The sequence below is a fragment of the Hyperoodon ampullatus genome (assembly GCF_949752795.1).
Source record: "Hyperoodon ampullatus genome assembly, chromosome: 8".
Classification (NCBI taxonomy): domain Eukaryota; kingdom Metazoa; phylum Chordata; class Mammalia; order Artiodactyla; family Ziphiidae; genus Hyperoodon; species Hyperoodon ampullatus.
Genome location: NC_136921.1, coordinates 96,536,211 through 96,554,397, shown reverse-complemented (window position 1 = coordinate 96,554,397; position 18,187 = coordinate 96,536,211). Strand labels below are relative to the sequence as shown.

Here is an 18,187-nt window from a genome sequence, read left to right as displayed (position 1 = left end):
AATTTATGCACACAGAATGTAAGAATGTTGCAGATATTCCTCATTACTTGCTTAAGAGATTCAGTAAAACTTGGTTAATAAGTAAAAAGATGTTTCAAAATGCTCATACACTTTTAAATTTAAAAAGCCATCCAATCATGAATTCTTGATACTGAAGGTCTGCTGATGTATTTGGCATGGAAAAATGAAGCAGAAAAATCCATGAGATGGATTGTTAATTAAATGCCAAATAACACACCGAGATGACTATTTTATGGTGACTTTAGAAAAATTCCAAAGAGCAAGGGTTTGTCTCTTTATAATCAAGGGGTTGTAATACCAATGTGGAGTCTCTAGGTGCTGAAAATGTTCATGTTTTTTTACTTCTGCAATGTGTGCCATATGCAACATATCCCCAAAAGGAGACCATGTGAGTAAAATTATATGAACTTGGACAATAGCTTTTTGTTTTGTGATAAATACACAATACTAATTAAGAAATAAAATATGCAGCTTTTTAAACCTTTTTATCTAAGCTGCTTTTAGTTTCTCCACACCAAGTCTGTACTAATGGGCTTTCCTTTCCACAGGGAGATAAAGAAGCTGAATTAGGGCTTCCATTTTCCCCACTTTGTGATCGGAAGTCAACGATGGTGGCCCAGTCCCAAATAGGTAATACTGAGGATTGGTGGTTGTGGAGAGCGGGTGTGTGCCTGTCAGTTTTCAAATGGATACACGATGTTGTTCACCCATGAAAACCTCACTCCATATTCATGATGAATTTGATCTTTATACTGATCTATATGGTGGTGAATGCAGAATTTTGAAACATTCTCACAAAATGAACTCAATAAAGCAGTATTAGTAAATAATTGTTATTCTCTTTGTAATCCTTTTACAAAATAGAGGACTTTCTTCTTTTGCAAGAGACAGCATTTCTTGTTGTTTTGTTGCTGATTATTTTCTGTAATTTAATCCTTTGTATGTAGGACAATCCAATGAAAATATTAATATATCTGTTATCACTGCATAATATTCTTAATACACTAGCTCATATTCTTCTGCGAAAAAAATTCTTATGATATGAATAGGGAAGCCAACAACAGGAAATCTGTAAAATGATATTGCTCCCAACCATATTTATCCTTTTCATTTGTGCTTATATTGGAGACTTCAAGTCCAGCCCATGATTAAAGCATATTATTGCTATGCTGCATGGTTCATATATTTGTAATAGTTATTCCCTGGGCCAGCATCTTCATTACTGACCTGTATGATCAATAAATAAAAGGATGACTGCCTTACCTCTCCAGTTGGTCTGGTACCACATCCTACAAAGTGGTGGTCAGCTGTCAGAAAGCTTCTTACTCTCACCTTTCCCCTTCCTACGCACGAACCAACAGCTGTTTTCCTAGCTACCATAACACAGGTGACTCCCATCGTTTAGAAGCTGTGAATATGTCAGGTTAAGGACCTCCTCGGGCAAGCTGAGAAGAATAGAAGTGTCTGAGGCTTATTGCTGTAATGTAAATTGCTGCCATGTTAGTAGAGGTGACTCATTTGATAGTCTCTAGATCCCAGGCATTTAAAACCATAGACAAAACGTGAAAGAACACCCTGGTGGTCAATTAGCATTGACTCAACTTGAAGTAATCAATTCAAATACAAAACTATTGAAATTTTTGAATTAAAAATGCATCTTAGGGCTTCCCTGGTGGCGCAGTGGTTGAGAGTCCTCCTGCTGATGCAGGGGACACGGGTTCGTGCCCCGGTCTGGGAAGATCCCACATATGCCATGGAGCGGCTGGGCCTGTGAGCCATGGCTGCTAAGCCTGCGCGTCCAGAGCCTGTGCTCCACAACGGGAGAGGCCACAACAGTGAGAGGCCTGCGTACCACAAAAAAAAAAAAAAAAAAAAAAAAAAAAGCATCTTAATGTATGCTATGGTGAATACAATTACTTGAAATGTGGATTACTTTATCCAAGTTTCTGATGGATAGGATACTTTTTAAATATAGATATTTCCCAGGACACTATCATTTAAAAAGCATCCCCGCAATGTTCTTTTATATTCAGATGGTAGTCTGTTGCTCCCAGTTGTGTTTAAGGCAACAAGCGCTTGATTTCCAGCACCACACCTCTCCTGGAACCTCGGGTGTTGAATGTACACAGAGCTTGTCTCCTCCTCCACCTAAACACAGGTGGTAAATGCTCCCTAAAGGACGGTGCCCCATTCTCTGTGTGTGTCATTTTCTAGTTTGATGAGTACTTTCAATGTAAAATTCTTTATTCAATCCTGTCATCTCAAAGTGGCGGGATTAATGCTGTTCTCTGTTCTGATTTAACAGAATACGCCCACACGCTGCAAACTTAAAGCTTTACGTCCTGGGAATAATAAACAACAATTTGAAATATTAACATACTGGCAGAAAGCTCTGACTGATACAGTGTGAGAAAAAAAATGGTTGCCTTCCTGTGGCTTGAGAAAAAAACTTCAATTATTTAGTTTCTTTGGAGCTTACATATTATTTCTTGTTAGTCAATAATAAAATTCAACGAACAAGTGAAGACCTTTCAGAAAGAAGAGTGATCCCTCTCATTAACAGAGGAAAATAGATTGACTCTTGTTAGATCTGAAATTATTGTTAACAATAAGATGAGGCTGAATATTAAGTAGGAAACCCAATACACTTGAGTTAGCAAGCTTAAATTGTATCACTTCCACTGCTTGAGAGATGATTTTGTAGAACAGTTAAACTCTCTCTAAAGATTGTGTTATTGGATTAAAAATAATTGCAAGGGGTAAGCTGAACCAATATTGTAGTTGAAACTTGTTATCAGGAGCATCAGAATCTCTGTATTATTACTGTTAGAATTCAGGAAATTGTAACACTTGAATATATTTATTTATGTTTTTGCTTTTGTAGGTTTCATTGATTTCATAGTAGAGCCAACATTTTCTCTTCTGACAGACTCAACAGAGAAAATTATTATTCCTCTTATAGAGGAAGACTCAAAAACCAAAACTCCTTCCTGTGGAGCAAGCAGGTTTGATGTTTTCTTTTTTGCATCTTTTCCTTTTTACTTATGATTATCTTTATTATTCCTTACATTAGGCAGGAAATTCTTAGAAGAATTATTAGGTAGTATTGCCACCTAATGGCTCTGCAATATATTGCATCTGCCTTTGAAATTAGGAATTTGATGTCCACTACAAAAAATATCAAAGTACTAAGGAGTATAACAGAATTGTATTCAATACTCAGGAGAATAAATATTATTTTAATTTTCATTGAAATGTATGAATTATGTCCTGGATATAGTAACATGTCTGGTAGTGGTGGGCAGTTGGGAGACGGGCATTGTGTTAGCTTGCTAACAAATCAATCACAGCCCACTTGTATGTCTAGAAAGATGCCTACATCAAGATGACATGAATACAGTGGGTCAGTATAACATGTAACTTAAAATATTTCAATCTATATTTTTTTCAATGATAAATGTGTTAAGGGATGTTATTTAAAACTTCCAGTTGCAGAAAAATTATGCTAAATTCTTGTCCATCTGAACACATAGTTTTTCCAAATAACATACCAACATTTCCTAAATGTTGCCCTAACGAGGAAACTGAGGGAATGTTCTACCTGAGAAAGATCCACGTTATCCTAGAGATTAAGTGGTGACGGAAGGGCAGGGACCATTACCCCACTTTTAGCTCCAGAACGGTGATGCCGCTGTGCCACTCACCAGTGGACTCACCACTAAGTCAGCTCATCTCAAGGTTTTGCTGCTCTAATTAGGCCTCACCCACCCCCACCCCATAATACATGTGGGCCCTGACCTGCTTCTCTGGGAATCCCAACAGAGCCTGGCCCTCTCCATGAGGGGAGGAAGGTAGGAGGTGAGCAGCTCCGACAGGTGCTCAAAACTGGGCCTGAGCAGCTGCCTTCCTGCTTCTGTAGCTGGTTTTGTAAAGTGTTTCAGGCTTTGCTTCCTCATCCCATATCCTGCCCTTGGTATTTCCTGTTTTCTCTGGTGGTTACTATTAGCTCAAGCACCTTTATGTTATCACATCTTGCTCATTCCTCTAGACGATCAAATATGAAAGGCACCATGAATGATGGATCCTATTCCCCAGACTACTCCCTTGCAAGCGTGGACCTGAAGAGCTTCAAAAACAACCTGGTGGACATCATCCAGCAGAACAAAGAGAGGTGGAAAGAGTTAGCTGCTCAAGGTACAGTTGTTTATGAAGGCTTACTGCCATCTCTCTCTGTCCTAACTCCTCCTCTGAGATGTTGGATTTTTTCCCCCTAGATTTCTTCTTTTATAAAATATGCAAGCCCTTGGAGGTGTTTAGAATTTGACTACCCTTTGACTACTCATAAGAAAATTGGTTTGTCTGTTTAATAAAAAGATATTCTGCTCTGTTTGTGCCATGTGGGCTACAGAAGTATTGACATGGGTGGCAGTGAAGTGGATGTGAAGGATGGGACAATAAAAGAGTGACGACTTTATGTGGCACAGTAACGCCCTGTTCATTTCTAGAGGTGCTTTTGATCCTGTGTTTTAGGTTTTCCAAGTAGTTTTGTGTTGCATTAGGAATGCAACACTTAGTGTTAGAGATTTGAGTATATGTTTTTTTCAGCTTTGCTAAGTTACTTCTTTGGCTGACAGGTTCACGCATGAGTTGGGAGAATCGTTTGTAATCGGCTACCAAAGAAAACAAATGGGAGGCTAGCTCTATTTATTTCTGACATGTTTTTTATTCAGATTAATTAGTCTATTTGGTTTCCAAGGCATGTGAGTTAGTATCAGTCATTATCCTTCATGCAGGAAATTAGCTTTCAAATTCCACATCTGGCCCGTCTCCTTTCACGCTGCATCCCATAGACCTGTCTCTCTCATGCTTTATACTCCCTGCACAGTGGCATTCTGACAGGTTCTTATAATACCCCAGGGCCTTTGCAACGATTGTTTCTTCATCCAGGAATTCTCCTCCTGGAGCTTTTTGCAAGGCTGATTCCTTCTTGGCTGGCTGATTGATTCCTTGGCTGGAGTGTTCCTCCCTCTGCAATCTGTATTTTATTTTTAATTTGAAAAGCACAGTACTTAATAACTTTTTTAATTCTCACATGGATCTTACTGTTATCATTCCCATTTTACAGATAAGGAAACTGAGGCAGAGGACAGTTATGTGACTGGCCTCAAATCCCACAACTAGTAAGTGAAGGAGCTGAAATTCATTCTTTCTCTGCAAATGCAGTGCCCTAAAATCCCATGCTAGGCCGCCCACCAAAGAGACCCTCCTTGACCACTAAAAGTAATGTCCTCTGTCCTGGTTTCCCCTATTCAAACTCAGTTTAGTCATTTCAAAGTGGTATCACTAGTCCATAATCAATGATGTTGATTTATTCCTTTCCTTATCCTCTGTCTTCCACATGGGAACGTACAATCCTCAAAAGTCGGGTCGTGGTCTGCTGTGTTTCCCAGGGTGTCCTCAGCTCCTGGTACAGTGCTGGGCATATCACAGGCACTCAGTAAACATTTGTTTAATTAAATAGTTAGTTAATCCTGGATGGGGCTGCATTGTTTCTCCACCTCTGCTGTTAGAAAACTTTTAAAAATACCAATCTAATGCCTTCATCTGAGTCTGTAACTCATGTTCTCCCAGCCACTTAAGTCTGATCTTAGTTGAAAGGAAACAGAGTTTCCCAAACATTTGTGGCTCTATACAGCCATTACAAGGACCACTTCCTGGATGTATAACCTGTGTGATCACAGAGCTCCTCCCCCACCCCCCACTCAGAATGGCCCTATGCATAATTAAATACTCTAGTATCATCATCTTGAAATTCTTAAAAAATTTGGAGCCAGGGGCCTTATTTTTATTTGGCACTGCACCCTGCAATTATACAGCTATTCCTGGCCCTTACGAAGGGTCTTTATAATGATACATTATTGTCACTCAATAAAAAACATCACACAATACAAGACCCAGATGACCATAAGAAAACATTGTCAAACCCATCTAACTGGAGACTTCAAGTGACTAGAATTTCCCCTCTATATGAACAAATTATACTTATGATATTGACCCTGAAGCACTATAAGATATAAATCACTAGACCATAAGCTATTTGAAAACAGCAACAATATCTACTGTATTGTCATTATTTCTCAGAGCTGGCATGTCCCTGGCATACTACAGGTGCTGTAAAATTATTTACTGAATGTGGTTTTGAATGAAGGAATGAATGAATACTTAAACTTCACTTTGAATATGTTCATTCAGAAAGGAAAACGAATGAATATATTAGATTTTCAGCAAAGAAGGGAAGAGAGGAGGGAAACAAGATTTCTGAAACCCCTCCTATGTACCAGGCATTTTAGACGTATTGTCCTATTTTCTCCTACAACCTTGTGAAGTAGAAAGTATTATCCCCATTTTATACGTTTGGAAACTGAGGATCACACAGCTTCTAAGCACTAGAGTCAAAACTGATTCTTTACCCCAAGGTTTTTCCCACTCCCTCCTATTTTACTGTCCCATACCTTTCAAGAAAGTTTGAAAAAACTGACTTGAAATATTTATCTTCAACGAATCCAAAGAATCCAATTGACCAAGATACACTCTCTTCTAAGAAAGTTTTAACTAAAATGAACAACAGTGGACCCCAAATATCAACCCATCACCTGGAACCTATTTGTCATAAAAGAAAACACTGCGTCAAAATTGCATTAGGACTACAATTGCTCCCTTTCTAATAAACTTTCTAGCACTGTGCTCTATTGCATGTTGTGTTGTACACAGAGGTAAATTTTAGATTTGCATAAAGTTCTCAACTTACATTTCTGGAATTGAGTAATAATAACTCAGTTCTGCAGTTAGAAAATGTAGAACCAAGATTTGAGCACAGGAAGTCTGGCTTTAACCAAGTTAAAATTATAAAGTATTCTGATAATATAATTTCCAAGGGGTACTTGTGTAGAGTACACAGTTTGAATAAAGCAAATAATGTCCAATTTTCATTATTTATAAAATTGTACACTTGGTTTCTATTTCCAATGCAATGGTGATCTAGATAAACTTAAAGAAATATGGTAAAAACAACTAACAATGCTAGATGAAATATTGTTGAAAAGAAATTGACACCCTTAGGACCTGTCCAAATAAAGATAAAACAGAAATTCAGAGAAATAAGGAAACTTTGGAGCCAGAATCTCTCCTGAGGGCACCTGTTTACCTCTACTGAAGTCATAGGTTTGCAGACTGAATTTATTACCACATCGGGTTTATGCCAGAAGTGCAAATTTGGTTTTACATTTTAAAATTCTATTACTGCAATTCACCATATTAATGATAAAAGGTGAAAAATGCATCTCAAAAGATGCAGAAAGAACATTCAAGAAAATTCAATATCCATCCATTTTTTTAATTCAGAGAGATAGTCCTAATCTACTATTTTTTTTCCCACTTTTCTTGCCTTCATTTTTACTGCTTAAGTTTTTGTTCTATCCCAATTTATTTCCTTTATGGTTTGAAACATTTGCATTCTATTCCTATTATTCTCATAATTAATTAGAAGATTTTAAATGTATAATCAATAGTAAATAACAAAGAGGTTAACCAATAATTTTACCTTTCCACCAAATAACACGAAAACCTTAGAAAACTTTGTAATGATATTTTTTAAAAGTTTTAGAAATACAGACTTTATATTTAATTATTAACATTTAAAACATCTTCTTGAAATTCAAGAATATGAGACTGCTTTTTAACATTGTTTGGAAAAATCAAACTAGTGCAGGAAGACTCACTCAAGGTTCTTCCTCAGCCAGTCAGAGATGTTCCTCAGATAATCAGTGGAGAGCTATCTCAGCCCTTCCATGGCTCTTTGATTGCTAGGATTTTTCTGTTAAATCCTGCTGGTCTACCAGTTACCCCAAACTTGGACCACAATCTCAGGCTTGCAAAGGTGTGGGTTTCCCCATTTATTCTAAATTAAATCCACCACTTTATGTTGGAGAAAACAGGGTTTTGTTTCCGTCTTGTCCCAACCCAAACTGAGTCTACCTCCTCTGGCAGCAAAGCTGTTTTCCACTCTCAAGCTGGGGTTGGCAGAGGAGGTTGGGAGTAGCTCCAGGCAAGAAGGTCACAGGTTCCTCTTGTTCTTACCTGAATCTCCAGAAATTTTTCAAGAATAAATGCTTCTCAGAGTGTTGTGTTGCCTTGATTGATTTCCGGTGTGATGGAATAGTTGTTTTTGTTAATGTTTTCCAACTGTATACTTGTTTTCTGTGGAGAGGAAACCCTCGGCCTCTTTACATCACTCTAACAGGAAGTCCTCTCTCTCCACATCGGTTTTTGGGAGAATTAAATGAGTTGATTTACGTAATCTGCTTACAAGTACCTAAAATAGTAGCCACCACATGAGTTGGCTTTTATTATTGTAATTATTATTTACTGTGCTCTGGGATACAGTAAAAAACTAAAGAGACAATAATACCTGCCTTCATGAAAGAATGGGAATTAGGAGCAGGATTGAAGTTTTAAATAAGGTGGCTAGGAAAGGCTTTACTGAGAAAGTGATAATGTAAATAAATACATGGAGGAGATTAGAAAGACTTATGGGGAGGTCTGGCATAAGAGGTGGGGGAGTAAGTTTTCAGAAAGAGGAAATGACTAGCACAATATCTGGGATGTGGAACTTGGCTGACATGCAAGAAATAACAGGAGGCAAGTGAAACAGGGAAATTGGGCAAGTGGGAATAATGTAAGCAATGTGTTAGATGGGTAACATGATGTCACATCATTGGTTTGGGTCCAAGAGAGATAGGAAAACCTTATGTATGATTTTTTTTTTTTTTTTTTGGTTGGGGGGTGGTACGCGGGCCTCTCACTGCTGCGGCCTCTCCCGTTGCGGAGCACAGGCTCCGGATGCGCAGGCTCAGCGGCCATGGCTCACGGGCCCAGCCGCTCTGCAGCATGTGGAATTTTCCTGGACCGGGGCATAAACCCGTGTCCCCTGCATCGGCAGGTGGACTCGCAACCACTGCGCCAACAGGGAAGCCCCTCAGCATCTTAAGTCTCTGCCCAGTCTCTATGTTTTTCTGTACTACTTAAGAGCAAACAGGAGATTTTAAGAGGGTGTGTGACTGTCCTCTAGTGAGGCAGGTGGAGGGAAATGGTGAGGAAAGCCACTTTTCTATTTCTACCTATGGAGTCTCAGGCCAATCACATAACTTTTCTTACCCTCAGTACATGTTATTATTGGGAAAATCCTATTTGTCCTAATGAAGGAGAAGACATTACCATAAATTCTGACCAATCCACATTTATGCTCCAGAGTTTTGAATGTCTGTGATGCAGCTTTGAGAACAAGGCACCAGGAAATGAGAAAAAATAAAAGAGTACATTTGCCGATACTGATGGCCAGTGGGTGAGAGATGCCCCCAATTAACAACAAAGGAAGTCCTATACAGGAAAGAAATGCATACATTTTAAAGTGCCATATAAAAGTAACTCATTTTCACTGGTGGCCTGCATCCTGCGTCATGAGCAACACCTGGGTCTGAAGCTGAGCTGGAGTAGATTATGTTTTGTTTAGAACAGTACCTGAATGGCAAACACAAATATCTGTTCTCCCTTGAAGCAAAAGATTTGCTTTTGTAAGTCACCTGAGAGACTGGTTCCTCTTTAGACACAAGAATTCCAAATTGACCCAGGTCCACCAAATCCACCTAGATTGAAACAAAAACCATAAATCAATCCCAGATCTGTTTTCTTTTCCATCTTCTCAAAGAGAATGGATACTTGAGAAAAGTAGTTATGTCCCAGAATGAAATCTGGGTGGTCAGTCTGGAATGGAATGCACTATGTTTTTTACTGTACTGAGTAATTTTCTGATTTATTTGATATTGATTCAAACCCCAAAATACTAGGCTCAAAGATGATTAAGAAGTGAGAAAAGGAAGCAACGTGGGAACTGAGACGCTACTGGAGTTGGTTGCACTGTGCACAAATCACAGCTGTTTAGAACCCGAAGGAAACCTAGAGCTAGCTTAAGTCAAGCTTGACATTTTAGAATATGTATTAAAAATCTCAAATATAGCAGTGTTTTCTAGTTTCTTTTTGTGACTTACTTCCTACATAATTGCTCGAGAGTCATAGAATATGTTCAATATAATATTATTCATTTGAGCATTTTGAGACCTGCTTTTGGCTTAGTAGCTCATCTGTTCCACCAAAAAAGAAGGAAAAAAATAGGATTTTGATTAGAATTTCTTTGATATCAGTTTGGGGAGAATTGTCATCTTTATGGTATTGAGTCATCCTATTCATATATATCTTATCATTCCTATGTCTTCTTTCATGTTTCTCAGAAAGCTCATTTTTCTTTGATAATAATAACAATAGTAATGATGATGGAAAATATTTGTTAGTGATATTAGATGTTAGGCACCATACTAAGCATATAATATATTATGTAATCACTTAATATTTATAATTAACAAAACTATATTTTAAATTCCTGAATAATTTTGTCGGATTTTCCATCAGTATTTAATATTTTTTATTGATTTTGTGAATGAGTATTTCTTGCAGGTGTATAGAAATACAATTTGCCTTTGAATACTTATCTTCTGCAAATAATGACAGTTTTTTCCTTTCCCAAATGTATATCTTTTATAATTGTTTTTCTTGAGTCAGCTGCACTGGCAAGTTTATCCAGAATGATCTGAAATGGAAGTGATAATGGCATTCAGCTTGTCTCTGAATTTAAAGGGAAGATGTTCAATGTTTCAGCATAAGTGTGATATTTCTTACTTTCTCTGATCTGCTCTTTATGAAGTTAATTTCCCATCAATGTTAAGAAAATAAATTTAAAATAAAATGTTTAGTTTTAACAAATGTCTTTTCTGTAGCTTTTAAAAATAATTCACATGATTTTTCTTTTTAATTGGTTCATACAGTGAATTATATTAATAGATTTTCTAATGTTGAACTATCTTGTATTTCTTGGATAAACCCAACTTAATTGTTAGGTATTAACTTTGTAAAAGTGTTTGCATTACTTTGGCTGGCATTATAAAATTTATATTTGTGGGTGAGATTAGCTGTTATTTTTCTTTCTCATACTGACCTTGTCTAGTTTTAGTATTGAGGTTATACTAGCCTCATAAAATGAGTTGGAGTTTTAAAATTCTTGAGCTTATGTGAAATTGGTAGAACTATCTTTAAAAACCATTAAGCCTAGTGTTTTATTTGTGGGATAATTTTATCTGCTGATTCAATTTCCTTAGTGTTTACATAGGATTTTTAAAGTTATTTAGTTTTTTAGTTTTTTTTTTTAATTGTGAAATATAGCATACTGAAAAGGAATACATAAAAACATATATGAACTATTTATAAGTAAATAACAAAGTGTTCATTCTTATAATAGACAATCATTATAGTGGCCTACAAGCAGTAGTATGCTGGCAAAGTTTAACAACTAGTTCAAAAGAAGTATGTATATATACACACACATATATATGTATATATATATATGTATGTATATATACAGGTTTATTACTACTATACAGGTTTATTAATATAAAGAATGTGTAGCACATAATTTATAAGTAATAATAAAATATACAATAGTCTATTATAAATTCTATACAGCTAATTGATTATCACAGAATGCTTTCACTGATTTTTGACAAACTCTTGTGTCCGTTGTCGACTTCTGGTTGCAACAGACAAATGGGTGTCATTCAGACTGATATTTTCATTTCTATCAAGGAGTAAGATGAAAGTACAGAAATATATGTCAGAACTTAGAAAACATATATCAACTTGTTGATAGAAGATAGAAGGCATATATCAACTTGTTCATCAAAGATGCAAATGATTTCTTGGTCATTTAATTGGATAATGGCATTTGAATGCTGGAAGAAAATTCCCTCAATTTTTGTGCTATTTATAATGTAGCAGCTATAGACATGACACAGTCTTAAATTCAATCTCTATTTTTATCATTATCTCCACCATTTTAGACAACAATAAAACAATAATTTGAGCCCCGATTCGGAAAGTTCGATGATATCCATGTTGTGAATATTCCCACCATGGCTAGTTTCAAGCTATCCATATAATTTCTCTAAACATGGAGTTGGGAAAAGGTGCATGTTATATATTTGTATTATACAGATATGGTAGAAATAACCTCGCAACACAGATAATCGTAAAATATATCAAAATAATTAGGCAATGATGAGTTCTGAGTATTTATCACCTTTGCTTTGAATACAGTTTATTTAATTGTAAGTTTATATAATTTTACTTTTAAGAAGTAGTTTTAACAAATAGTTTGTAAAATTTCTGAAATGTAACAATTGGGTCTTGGTGCAACATACTGCTGCCCATAAAGCTTTCTGTGATCCACCCTCACCTCCCTTATCTTGCTGAGTCAATTTGCATTTCTCTTCTCCTCACCCGCTTGCCTTACTCCAGACACACTGGCCTCCACACTGTTCTTTTTTTTCCTGTCTTACAACATATCAGTACCTTCCTGCTTTAAGAGCTTTGTACCGGCATCATTGTTAGAAACGCCCCTCCCCCAAATACAACATAGCTGCCTCCCTCTCTGCTTTCAAGTCCAGCTTCAGCTGTCACCTTGTCAATGAATGACTCCTCCCCTGGAAAAAATTTTCAAATTCCACCCATGTTCCTCCCTTGCCCCCGATAACCCCCACCAACTATTTCCCCATAACACAACACTCTCTAGTCTATAAATAATTGCCTTATTAGCCTTAATTTTTATTGTCTCTCTTACCCCATTAAAAATAAGGTTCATGAGAACAAGGATGTTTGTTTTGATCACTGTTGTATTCCAAGCTCCTAGAACAGTGACTGTCATGAATTCGAAATTCAAACAATTATATGTTGGAAAAAAACATAGGAGAGACAGAGAGGGGGAGAGAGGGAGAGAGGGAGGGAGGGAGGAACAGAGGAAAGGAAGAAGGAACAAGAGGGAAAGGGAGGGAGGGAGGAAACCTACCATCTAGGCCAAGAAATAGAATATTGTTCCATGCCTTAGTAGTTCTATACGTCCTTCTCTAAACATATCTTTCCTTCTCTTCCTTCCATGATCTAATCACTACCCTGAATTCTGTGATAATTATACCTTTGTATAACCTTAAACAATATATAGCTTAGTTTTGCTTATTTTAAAACTTGGTGAAAATGGAATCATGTCATATATATTCATTTATGTGTAGCTTTCCACTCAATGCCATGTTTTTTGAGAATTATCCATGATGACCCAAATACCTGTTGTCTGTTTCAGCAGAGATGTTTTCTTGGATCCTGACAGAAAACATGAGACAGAAGAAAATGTATCCAAATACTGTGTAGATTTTTAAAAACTATTAAGTATTTAAGTTTTTCAAATAGTATATAACTATACTATTTCTTAGGCCACAAATCAGGTGCACAGATAATGTAACTTCCACTATTTTTCTGGGACCAAACATAGTTTCCAGCTGAAGTCCCCTTTGTTACATGTTTGTAGAAAGCATAAGCTTATCAGTCAAATGTTTTAATTGAATCAGAGTAAGCCTGGGCAATTTAGGATACCGAGGAGGAAACATTAGGATTTTTTAACCTCCTTTTCCTTCTTCTTTAGATAACATCAAAGTCCCCAGAGACTAATGAGGTGTTATGGATTTGGGATAAGTACCAGTCCTTGCTTGACTTCTGAACACTCTCCCTCTCATCTTCCCAGACCTATACCCTCCCATCTGCTTCTGGCTGTTATCAGCTCCTGCTTCTGACACGGGACCCCTTGTTTCTACCATTATAGGCTGTCAAACCTTTGCTCTCCCCAGCCTGCTTACTCTCTCTCATTCTTCTTTCCTCTTGATGCTTCTCAGGGCCTGAGAACAGGCTGCTCTTCCTTACATACGACTGAAGACTGCAGGGTTCTCCCAGGCTCTTTACACTGACCTTCCATATAGCCACTACTCCAGTTCTTGTACCTGAGAGCACCTACCTTGCTGCCACCTTTCAGAATTCCAGATATGGGAATTCTGAGGAGACAAGGTCTCCTCTACTCCTAGATCCCCGAATTTATCTATAAAATCTTTCATACTTTCCTACTTAGAAATAACCCAAAATGTGACAGGTCTGGCTAAACCCATGGTCCTGTCTCAGAGGCTGTAAGTTTCTAGCTCTCTTGTATCTTCCAACTCTCTTCTCTTTCCCATCTTACTCTGGTTCCATAGGAATGGAAAAAATTGCCACTGGAACAATGAGTCAAACCTTTGCCACCTCCATTCTGAAGGCTACCCTTATCCTTCTTGCTACTCTTGGTAAAAACCTCAGTGCATATCCAGGAAATGAGAAACCTAGATATCTTCTGGAGGTATGAGTGGGGAAGTATAGACCGTGACTAAGTATTTTCCAAGAAACTTTGTCCCATTGATGGATGTGGCTTATGAATCTGAAGACTAAGAGTGTATGCATTGTTTCTGGGTACTTCCCTAATAATATCTATGTCTACTTGTCTGAATGGGCATGGACCATGGTGACCAGTGGGAACAAAACCAGATAAGTTAACAGTTCACAGCATCAGCTCAACAAGACAAACAGCTTTTGCAGTTGTTTCAGAAGAGAAATTAAAAATAAAGTGTGATTGTTAAATTGACTTTATTTAAAACAATATTACTCACTTAACATTTATCAAGTGTTTTTCACTACTTTGCAAGAAAAAAAAGATTGGAAGTTTATTTTTCTTTTAATTTGAATGATTTCAAACTAACTGAATCATGTGATACAAATTGAAATAACTTTAAGTTCTTTGAGGTTTTTCAGCGTGGTTAACATTTTTAAAAATGTTTCAGAGGGAAACTGACATTTTTTATCATAGAGAAATCTGTTTTAAAAACAAACAAACAAAAACGAGACAACCTTCTCTGTTTTCTACCAAGGTCCAGGGCAATCTTAAGACATGTTTAGGAACTTGAATTCAGTTAAACTATTTTTTTCCAAGAAATACTTACAGGATCCTAAAGGCCTCTTTTAAAAGTTGAGTGCTATAACATAGTGCTATAACAAACAGCCAATTTATTCTCATTTTCACTCAATGTCTAACTTAGGGAACTTTAGGGACAAATGTAAGAAACTGTTGTTAAACACACACACACACACACACACACACACACACACACTGACTCCCACAGATTGTCCTGTCCGTTTTGAAAGTTCCACTATTTAAATCGGGCTGATTCTTCCTTTTGGTTTCAACACTGTGTGAGAGAGTTACCACTGGAGCAATCAGGAGTAATCCCATCTGAATGCCACCCTTCTCTTCCTCCTTTGCTTCTCTGGGGGAAACCTGGATCCGTGTCCTTGGGCGTCATCAGGAAACAAGGCTGAGGGACTTCAGACTCTATTCCCGAAACCTTTAGGACACTTAGAGAGGCTTCCTCAGTAATCATCTTTAGAGCTGATAGATGATAAACTGCTCGGGAAGAATAAATTTTTAGCCCAAGCATCACACCCAAACCAGTTACACAGCAGTACTTTCACTCCCACAGACCTGTATCACTCTGCACTCTGATCTCCTAGTGCTTTGCTAGACTTTTTTTGCTTTATTTGGCAGCAATCCCTATTAGTCCCTAATAGTGCACCTCACTCTTACATCTGTTGCTTAGAGAAAATAAAAATAGATTTTTGAAAAGAACCAAAACATGCCATGTTACTTTGTATTGAATTACTTTAAAAGGTTATGTTTATAAATATTTGTTCACAAAACATTTCAGTTACTCCTTTCCATTATCTTTTAAGAAAACATAATGCATTTATTTATTTATATTAATTTTTTGGCTACGTTGGCTCTTTTGTTGCTGCACGCAGACTCTCTCTAGTTGCAGCAAGCAGGGGCCACTCTTCATTGCCGTGCGCAGGTTTCTCATTGCGTGGCTTCTCCCATTGTGGAGCACGGGCTCCAGGCACGTGGGCTTCAGTAGTCCTGGTGCGTGGGCTCAGTAGTTGTGGCTCACAGGCTCTAAATCACAGGCTCAGTAGTTGTGGCGCACAGGCCCAGCTGCTCCGTGGCATGTGGGATCTTCCCGGACCAGGGATCGAACCCATGTCCCCTGCATTGGCAGGCGGACTCTTAACCACTGTGCCACCAGGGAAGTCCCCAAACATAATGCATTTTATGTTACAACTCCTAAACTCCCAGGACTGTGAATCTTAATCATAGTTTTGAGAAAATATTTGCATACTTTTATATTTCAGAAGAGACAAGTAATCAAACAGAGAAGCAAAGCCTTTCAGAGATAAAAACTAGAGCTCACTCATTTTCTAATTATGGTTCAAAAATGTAAGTTAACAGTTTAAATGAGATCTTGCTACTAATTTTTAAATCATATTTTAAATTATTAGTAAATTAAATTATATATTCTATTATATATTTATTGTATTGTTCCTATTTCTAATTTAATCTCTTCAGCTAGCAATCTACATTATATTATTAGTGCAGTAGAGCAGAAATATGCATTTGATAAAATGGAACATTTGGAAGATCAGAATTATAAAGTTCTAAGAGGTGACATTCACCAAAGTTGCTTAACCCTAGAAGAGCTTAAGTGACAGTTCGCACAATGAGTATGTGCTTGTGTGTTATTCATTCATTCACTCGCTCATTTATTGTAAAGGTATTACTCAATAGTTTTCAACCCTGTAAGCATATTAGCATCATCAGGACTACTTTATTTTTTAAAAGTTCGGCATGGCTTATCTCCAGTTCACAGAAGTAGGTCAAAAATAGATCACTTCTGTGCGTTTAAATGAATGCAGAGGACATGAAAGGGAAAGCAGGAAACTTGAGCAGCTCATGGTCAAGACAAGCCAAGTACAGATTAGGATTTGAGCCAGCTTCACCCTGGCCAGCTGTACTCAGAAAACAGCAGTACGTACCTTGATGATGCTGTCCCTTGAAATATCTGTCTTTGGTCACATGTCTCTACCCTGGAACATTTGCCTTCTCCTGGAAAAGTCAGTGACCTTTCTCTCTACCCTTATCCTTGTTCTTTTCTCCTCATGGAATGCACTTCTTGCACCCCCTCCTGCACTTTGCTTACTAAAATCCTACCTATCTTTCAAAACTCCATTAAAATGCCTTTTCTCCAAGAAGCCTATCACTTACATAATAAGCATAGCCATCTTATTTGTACTGCAGTTGGAATACCTATGTTCTGCCTTGCAAGTCCCAGAATGGGAAGAGAAAAATGTATTCAAAAGGGGTGTACCAGGGCTTCCCTGGTGGCGCAGTGGTTGAGAGCCCGCCTGCCGATCCAGGGGACGCGGGTTCGTGCCCCGGTCCGGGAAGATCCCACATGCGCGGCTGAGCCTGTGCGTCCGGAGCCTGTGCTCCGCATGGGAGAGGCCCCAACAGTGAGAGGCCCGCGTACCAAAAAAAAAAAGGGGGTGTACGAAAATCAGTGTTGGTATAGGAGTGGGACTGGGGAGATTTAGAATATGATTCCAATTACACATGCCTTAAGATTCTGACATTTCCCTTTGGAGGTGTGCACCATCCTCCACCCAATGGGAACCACTGCATATGATGAGATATTACAATCAGAATGTGTTACACATGCTAAAACTACAGAGTCTGACAAAATATTGAGAACTACTAATGAGGTCATTCCAAAAATATTTACAGAGGCCAACTGTGTGCAAAACAAATGCCTATAGATTTTTTTGAGAACTGAACTCATGGGACGTTCAGCTTTAGATCTTTAATGGTTCCTGCTCATGGCTGGGTAAGAGCTCTGTCAGTGTTGAGTAGGGGAGAGTTGACTTGATTCTAGGGAAGTCTCATTTTAATGGTGAGTTCATATAAATGAAATGGTATTACCCACTATATTGTACCATATTTTTCTTTGTTAGCTAAAAGATCTAAAATAAATCTACAGATAAATGGCAAAAGAGAAAACTAAATGTGGGGGACATTCCCCCAAAGCTCCTCACTTTCTTCAATGCCTGCACTTGCTACACTTTCAGGCACCCAAAACCTGGTCCCTAGCTCTAATTCTACTTTGCAATAAACTGCAGTAAATAAGTATAAGAGCTCACAGGAGTTTTGTCACCTCTGAAAACTCTGGGGTAAGGAGTGTGACAGTGGATATTTGGGGAGTGAAGAAGCTGG

The 18,187-nt window shown here is 37.7% G+C and overlaps 1 protein-coding gene across 2 annotated transcripts in view; it reads left to right on the top strand.

Annotated features, from left to right (window-relative positions):
• PDE1A (phosphodiesterase 1A) overlaps positions 1 to 18,187 on the top strand; it is a gene marked incomplete at both ends in the record, with an annotated part of 341,142 nt that overhangs the window by 301,300 nt on the left and 21,655 nt on the right. For both annotated transcript variants that reach the window (XM_079710186.1, XM_079710187.1), the window contains 3 exons: positions 570 to 651; positions 2,906 to 3,026; positions 4,028 to 4,215. In XM_079710186.1, the coding sequence (XP_079566312.1) occupies positions 570 to 651; positions 2,906 to 3,026; positions 4,028 to 4,215 (391 nt within the window). The remainder of the gene's footprint in view (positions 1 to 569; positions 652 to 2,905; positions 3,027 to 4,027; positions 4,216 to 18,187) is intronic.